This window comes from Desmodus rotundus, chromosome 7, assembly GCF_022682495.2.
Source record: "Desmodus rotundus isolate HL8 chromosome 7, HLdesRot8A.1, whole genome shotgun sequence".
NCBI classification, from domain to species: domain Eukaryota; kingdom Metazoa; phylum Chordata; class Mammalia; order Chiroptera; family Phyllostomidae; genus Desmodus; species Desmodus rotundus.
This window is the reverse complement of record NC_071393.1, coordinates 72,666,450-72,674,342: the sequence shown is the minus strand read 5'-3', so window position 1 is coordinate 72,674,342 and position 7,893 is coordinate 72,666,450. Positions and strand designations below refer to the sequence as shown.

The 7,893-nt window shown below is 44.0% G+C and overlaps 1 protein-coding gene across 1 annotated transcript; it reads left to right on the top strand.

Moving 5' to 3' along the window:
• Positions 1–3,853: 3,853 nt before the first annotated feature.
• LOC112311283 (histone H3.3A-like) lies at positions 3,854–4,495 on the top strand. Its single transcript, XM_024567596.4, has one exon. It carries the CDS (start codon positions 3,875–3,877, stop codon positions 4,283–4,285), a length of 411 nt encoding a protein of 136 aa, XP_024423364.1. The 5' UTR covers positions 3,854–3,874; the 3' UTR covers positions 4,286–4,495.
• The last annotated feature ends 3,398 nt before the right edge of the window (positions 4,496–7,893 follow it).

The window sequence follows — 7,893 nt, the reverse complement described above, 5'->3', positions numbered from 1 at the left end:
GGAAGTTCTCCTTCATTATTTGTTCAAAAAAGTTTTCAATTTCTTGCTCTCCCTCTTCTCCTTCTGGAACCCCTATAATTTGAATGTTGGAACGTTTTAAGATGTCCTGGAGGTTCCTAAGCCTCTCCTCATTTTTCCGAATTCTTGTTGCTTCATTCTTTTCTGGCTGGATGCTTCTTTCTTCCTTCTGGTCCACACTGTTGATTTGAGTCCCAGTTTCCTTCCCATCACTATTGGTTCCCTGTACATTTTCCTTTGTTTTACTTAACATAGCCTTCATTTTTTCATCTAATTTGTGACCAAATTCAACCAATTTTGTGAGCATCCTAATCTCCAGTGTTCTAAACTGTGCATCTGATAGGTTGGCTATGTGTTCACTGCTTATTTCTGGAGCTTTGATCTATTCTTTCATTTGGGCCTTTTTTTTTTTCTGTCTTGGCGCGCCTGTTACAAAAAGGGGCGGAGCCTTAGGTGTTCACTGGGGTGGGGTAAAGCTGGCCGCTGCGCTGTGATGCTATATGTGGGGGAGGGGCCAAGAGGGAGCAATGGTGCTTGCTCTACTCTCTGCTGGATTTCAGTCACTCCCTCCGCTACCCACAATCAAATTGGGCCCCTCTAGCGCTGATTCCCAAGTGGGTGGGCTTGTGCACACTCTAGGCCCCCCTGAGTCTCTCCAACAAAGCCTCCTGTGAGGCTGGGAGTTTCTCCTACTGCCGCCTCAACTCCCATGGGTGTTTTCAATCAGAGGTTTGAGGCTTTATTTCCCTGAGCTGGAGCCCTGGGCTGCACTGTCTTTTTTCGCTCCCCTGCCGTTACTCCTGGTTTATCTATTCGCGAATGTGGAGCATCGGGGTCTGGTAGCTGTCGCACTGCCTGCTCCATTCGTCCCACAATCCGCCATGTCTCTGGATCCGGCCGCATTGCCCCAGTCCTATGGGCCCCAGCTGCCCGTCTCCGCCCCTCCTACAGGTCTGGATGAATGTTTCTTCTTTATCTCCTTGGTTGTTGGACTTCTGTGCAGTTCGATTTTCTGTCAGTTTTGATTTTTTTTTGTTTTTAAATTGCCGTTGTCCTTCTTTTGGTTGTGTGAGGAGGCGCAGTGTGTCTACCTACGCCTCCATGTTGGTTCTGTCAGGATCTGCACTTCTAAAACCATATGCCCAAGTTAAAGACTTAAAACCAATTCTTCTTTATTTATGTTTGCTTTAAAGCTACGTGTATAGATGATATGGAAAAATATATCCTCTTGGTGATTAACTATGGAAGAAATTTCCTTTGTAAGAACAGTGTTTGTGTTGCAAGAAATAAGGAAGGCAATTTGAAAGGACTAGACCCAGGCGCATATGCTCAAGCAACAACAGAGGGGACCGTAGCTGCCTTCTCTGGCTGGCCTCTCCTACTAAGTGTGGGACCTTGCTGAACTCTGAAATGAGTGGAGTGTTTCAGTGTAACAGAATACTGAACGGGTCTTTTCCTGTTGGCTAGAATTTTTTACATAGTCCCAAGCAGAGAACAATAGAGGAAATGTAGCCTCACATTCCAAGGATAGATGTTAAACACACACTGAAAGACTTACTAAAAAACAGGAACACTGACCCTGTGATTTTCACCCTCTCCACGTACCTGCAGCCTATTGGAGAGAACTATGAAGGCATATCTTAATGCAGAAACTGGAGCCTACTCCCCACTTGCAAAATGACAAGTGTGTAACCCTGTTCGGGGGGAAAAAAAGGAATCAGATTGAAATTAGGTTGGTTCTGATAAGTTGTAGGCCGAATAGGATAGGATTGGGTTTTAGAACGTGGCCTCAAGTTTATTTAGCCTGCACTCAAATCATGACTGTGCCCTTTAGTAGCCGGAGGAATTACTTCATCATTGTGAGCCTATTACTTCATCCTTAAAAATGCAGATAATCATAGCACCTACCTCACAAGGTGTTGTGAGGACTGATGGGAGTGATGCTTGTACTGTGCTCAGCACAGAGCCAGCCCCTTGGTCAGTGAATGTGCGTTGTGATATTTGTACCTGACATCCAAGCAGCCAGCAGCAGAAACTCACCTCAGGAAGTCACTTTCTTCTCCATCTACATGGAACACAAATATTTATTCTTCAAATGAAAAGTCCCTTTCCTGATTCATGTAAGATTTTGCTTCCCAAGTAAACAACTATAAATCTCAAGTATACATCTGGATCACAGTGGCTAATAGAGAGACCCCATAGGCAGCATGCAAAAATGATGAGAAACCTGTTTTGCAGTTTTCCAAAACTTTGGCAGCTGATGGGCGCCCTCCAGTGGAAGAACTGCCATGCACTGTTAAGCCTTTTCCTGATTCTGTGAGCAAGCATAATTATCTTTCCATTTCCTCCTAATTGCTGTGTGTGATAGTAAAAGTCTTAGGAGACACAGGTAGTCACATGAAGAGGCGCATAGATCAAACTCTGAATCAACTTCATTCCTAGGAAGGGGTTGCCCTGCATAGAGAGAAACAGCTCTGCTGGTGAAGATGACCTCACTGAGTGGCCCTTCTGTTAAGCATCAAGGAACATGGAGCCATGCTCATTATAATATTTTTCCGTGTTACCAATAACTCACATATCACCTGGATTAGAGTGCATTCCTCTTGGAGCCTGGCTCTCTCGTCTCCAACTTGACTGATCTTGCCATGGATGGTTACTGTGACCTTAGATGTCTTACAGCTGTAGTCAAACCAACTGAGCTAATTGGCTGAGACGTTCTTAGGCACGATGCAGGGACCCCATCTCTGAGATAACAACACCCTATTGCTAAAAGGGCCTGTGGGAAATTTACAGGGTCATGGTCAAGTTATTTGCATGCGTATCAGAAATGAAATTCCATTCCAGCAGACCACATTCTAACTACAAATACCAGAAGAAGTTATAAATACACAATAGGAACACCCAACAGTCTGTTAGCATTATCTCAAGAGTGCTAGGAAAGTGAGCCAACTATATTAGTGGTTACAAAGGCTTGGGCTAAATATCAGGGCCTTTGACCTCAAATGTTTTCCTTATGCTAATTTTGTAGATAGCAACTTTTGCCTGACAGTTTCATGGTTAAACCAAGGACAGCATATGTATTATTTGGAACTCCATTTATATTGAAATCACTTTCCTGTGCTGCTTTTAGAGCAGCAGGAAGTCCCAGATTGGTCTCCAGACTTCCTCACACGTTTCCTCTAACATCATTCTTGGCAACAGAAGATACTGGTAAATACTCAACTAGTTACCTTTTCCAAGTTCAAGTTCAGTGTGAAGTTCGGATCCTAGGCTTTAGAGCAGGGTTCAAAGTCAGTCCATCATCATCTATCATCCCTAGCTGAAAGTTATTTATTTTAAAGATTTCCTTTTGCACGCAGATTTGAGTGGTTTATTATCCCCAATAGGAAAGGAATGAAAGCTAACTCAAGATAATTTCGCCTGGGTTCTCAGAAAACCACCTGCATTGCAGGATGTGCGGGTAAAAGTTGATCCACAGCACCATCTCCTGGTCGCATCTGAGTGTTGCACTCAGAGAGTGAGAACCATCAGGGAACAGCTGAACGCTTCCAACAGTGACTTACTTCCAGGCCCTTCAAGTACACCAGGCTAGCACTGCTGTCAGTGAACTGTACCTAAAATGTGAAAGTGTGAGTGCAGCTGCCCCAGCAATCCCCTGGACATTGACTGGTGCAAGTATTAAAATCCACCAATGTTGGTATAAACCCAGGTACACTAAAACCCGGCAAGAACATGCAGCTGTTAGAAAAGAAAAACTTACTGTTCGCAGCCGCCGTCGCTCTCTAATGCCAGCACCTCCTACATCTCGCCGAGCTCCAGCCGAAGGAGAAGGGGGGTAAGTAAAGGTCCCTATACCATGGTTCATACAAAGCAGACTGCCCGCAACTCCGCAGGTGGTAAAGCACCGAGGAAGCAACTGGCTACCAAAGCCGCTCTCAAGAGTGCACCCTCTGCTGGAGGGGTGAAGAAACCTCATCGTTACAGGCCTGGTACTGTGGCACTTCGTGAAATTAGACATTATCAGAAGTCCACTGAACTTCTGATCTGCAAGCTTCCCTTCCAGCGTCTGGTGCGAGAAATTGCTCAGAGCTTCAAAACAGATCTGCGCTTCCAGAGTGCAGCTATTGGTGCTTTGCAGGAGGCAAGTGAAGCCTATCTGGTTGGCCTTTTTGAAGACACCAACCTGTGTGCTATCCATGCCAAACGTGTAACAATTATGCCAAAAGACATCCAGCTAGCACTCCGCATACGTGGAGAGCGTGCTTAAGAATCCACTATGATGGGAAACATTTCATTCTTTAAAAAAAAAAAATTCTCTTCTTCCTGTTATTGGTAGTTCTGAATGTTAGATATTTTTTTTCCATGGAGTCAAAAAGGTACCTAAGTATATGATTGCAAGTGGAAAATAGGGGACAGAAATCAGGTATTGGCCGTTTTTCCATTTTCATTTGTGTGTGAATTTTTTTAATATAAATGTGGGGGCATAAAGCATTAGTGCAAGTCAAGGTGTTTCAGTGAACAAGTTCCAAGCAGTTCAACTTTATACAAATATAAATAAACCTGTTAAATTTTTCTGGACAATGCCAGCATTTGGATTTTTTAAAACAATTAAATTTCATATTAATGGCAACTGAATGGTGTTTGTAGCATTTTTATCATACAGTGGATTCCATCCATTCACTATACTTTTCTAACTGAGTTGTCCTACATGCACATATGTTTTTAATGTTGTCTGTCTTCTGTGCTGTTCCTGTAACTTTGCCATTAAAATACATTAAACTATAAAAAAAAAAGAAAGAAAAACTTAAAAAGCTTCTGTAAGAATGTGAGAAAATGTCCAGCAGAATACCAGCAGGAGAATAAAAGTGGAGCATCGAGTGTGGTCATAAGAATATAAAAGGAGAGAAATGAGGACCAGTGAAAAGTGGGAGTGCAAAGGTGGCGGTGATATGGATGACTTCTTTTTCTAATCACAATATCACATATGGCATATGTGATCCTGATGGTGTGTCACATTCACAGGAAATGTCCTGCCAAACAGAGACCAGCCCAGTGCGCCCGGCTGAGACATGGCGACCACTATCACCCCTGCCCAGCAAACCACTTTCTCTCCCCTCAGTCAGCTGTAGATCCTGTGGGTAAGAACACTCCTGAAAGTGAAATCACCTCAGAGCATTACCCAGTATCACTCATCCCCAGGAGTTCTATCTGCTGATCACACAGGGCCTGCAACAACCATTTCCAAACCTTGCTTACCCTGACTCCCTTGGAGAGCTTTTTAAAAACAGATCTTTACAACTTCCAGCCAAGATGGAGATGTAAGTAGACACACTGTGCCTCCTCCCACAACCAAAAGAAGGACAACAACAATTTAAAAACAAAAAACAACCAGAACTGACAGAAAATTGAACTGTATGGAAGTCCAACAACCCAGGAGATAAAGAAGAAACATTCATCCAGACTGGTAGGAGGGGCTGAGATGGGCAGCCTGGCGGAGAGGACACGTGGCAAGGCAGCAGCTGGCGGACCCAGCAAGGTAGCAGGTTATGGAACAGGGTGGGCAAAGCTGAAGCTGGCTGGCCAGGGAGCAGCGGGTGGACCCAGTGACAGACCGTGCAACCCAGGGCTCCAGCGCAGGGAAATAAAGCCTCAAACCTCTGATTGAAAACACCTGTGGGGGTTAGGGCAGCAGCAGGAGAAACTCCTAGCCTCACAGGAGAGTTCCTTGGAGAGACCCACAGGGGCCGAGAACATACACAAACCCACCCACTCGGGAAGCAGCACCAAAAGGGCCCAATTTGATTGTGGGTAGCGGAGGAAGTGATTGAAAACTGGCAGAGAGCAGAGCAAGCACCATTGCTCCCTCTCAGCCCCTCCCCCACATACAGCGTCACAGCACAGCAAAGAGAGTTACCCTGCCCTGGTGGACACCTAAGGCTCCGCCCCTTTATGTAACAGGCACACCAAGACAAAAAAAAAAAAAAATGGCCTGAGTGAAAGAACAGATCAAAGCTCCAGAAAAAATAAAACTAAGCAACGAAGAGATAGCCACCCTATCAGATGCACAGTTCAAAACACTGGTAGTCAGGAAGCTCACAGAATTGGTTGAATTTGATTGCAAATTAGAAGAAAAAATGAAGGCTATGCTAAGTGAAACAAAGAAAAATGTACAGGGAACCAATAGTGATGGGAAGGAAACTGGGACTCAAATCAATGGTGTGGACCAGAAGGAAGAAAGAAACATCCAACCAGAAAAGAATGAAGCAACAAGAATTCAGAAAAATGAGGAACCTCCAGGACATCTTGAAATGTTCCAACATCCAAATTATAGGGATTCCAGAAGGAGAAGAGGAAGAACAAAAAATTGAAACCTTATTTAAACAAATAATGGAGAAATTCCCCAAGCTGGTGAAGGAAATAGACTTCCAGGAAGTCCAGGAAGCTCAGAGAGTCCCAAAGAAGCTGGACCCAAGGAGGAACACACCAAGGCACATCATAATTACATTACCCAAGATGAAACAGAAGGAGAGAATCTTAGAAGCAGCAAGAGATAAGGACACAGTTACCTACAAAGGAGTTCCCATAAGACTGTCCGCTGATTTCTCAAAAGAGACCTTACAGGCAAGAAGGGGCTGGCAAGATGTATTCCAAGTCATGAAAGTCAAGGACCTACATCCAAGATTACTGTATCCAGCAAAGCTATCATTTAGAATGGAAGGGCAGACAAAGTGCTTCTCAGATAAGGTCAAGTTCAAGGAGTTCATCCTCACCAAGCCATTATTATATGAAATGTTAAAGGGACTTATATAAGAAAAAGAAGATAAAAAATATGAACAGTAAAATGACAGCAAACTCACAGTCATTAACAACCACACCTAAAACCAAAACAAAAGCAAACTAAGCAAACAACTAGAACAGGAACAGAACCACAGAAATGGAGATCACATGAAGGGTTATCAATAGGGGAGTGGGAGGGGGAGAGAGGGGGGAAAGGTATAGAGAATAAGTAGCATAAATGGTAGGTAGAAAATAGACAGGGGGAGGGTAAGAATAGTGTAGGAAATGTAGAAGCCAAAGAACTTATATGTACGGCCCATGGACATGAACTAAAGGGGGGGAGTGTGGGTGGGAGGGGGTGTGCAGGATGGAGTGGAGTGAAGGGGGGAAAATGGGACAACTGTAATAGCATAATCAATAAAATATATTTTAAAAAACCAAAAAAAAATCTTAAAAAATTATTCATTAAAAAAAAAAAAAACACCCAGATCTTTATGTCCCAGTTTCAGAGCTACTGCAACTGACTCTTTCGGGCTGGGGCTCAAGAAACTGAAAGTTTAGCATGCACCCAAAGTGATTCTACATGCAACCCTGAGTCCATGAGCTCACGTGTGGGGCCTGCTGGCGGATCCCAGCTGTATCTTATTGAGACAGGAGGAAAACTCAAAACCCTGGTGTTGTTGGTCAGCACTGCTTCCAAGAAATGCGGCTTTGGCTCCAGACCATCAAAGGTAAGCATTTACAGCAAAAGTTTGCTTACAGTTAACAGGTTTTCTTTGGGGTAGGTTATTATCAAAGGAAGAAATAATTGAGTTTGTATGTAATGTATAAATGCTTTCTCCCCCCACCCCCCAAAAAAGCCTTTCCTGCTGATCTATGAAAGTCAGGATCATTTTACTGTTGACCAAAGTGTGAATCCAGGGAAAAAATTGTCTTGGCTGATTTGGGTGCACAGTTACCCAAAGGGGGAACCATTGTGCTCTGGTGACTGGAGCATTTGTGGCGGGCTGAGCTAGAAGGCTCCTGGCGGAGCAGAGCTGGAGGCTGGAGGCTGAATTAAAGGCACTAGCGGCAAATTTGGAGTAAAGTTATAAATGC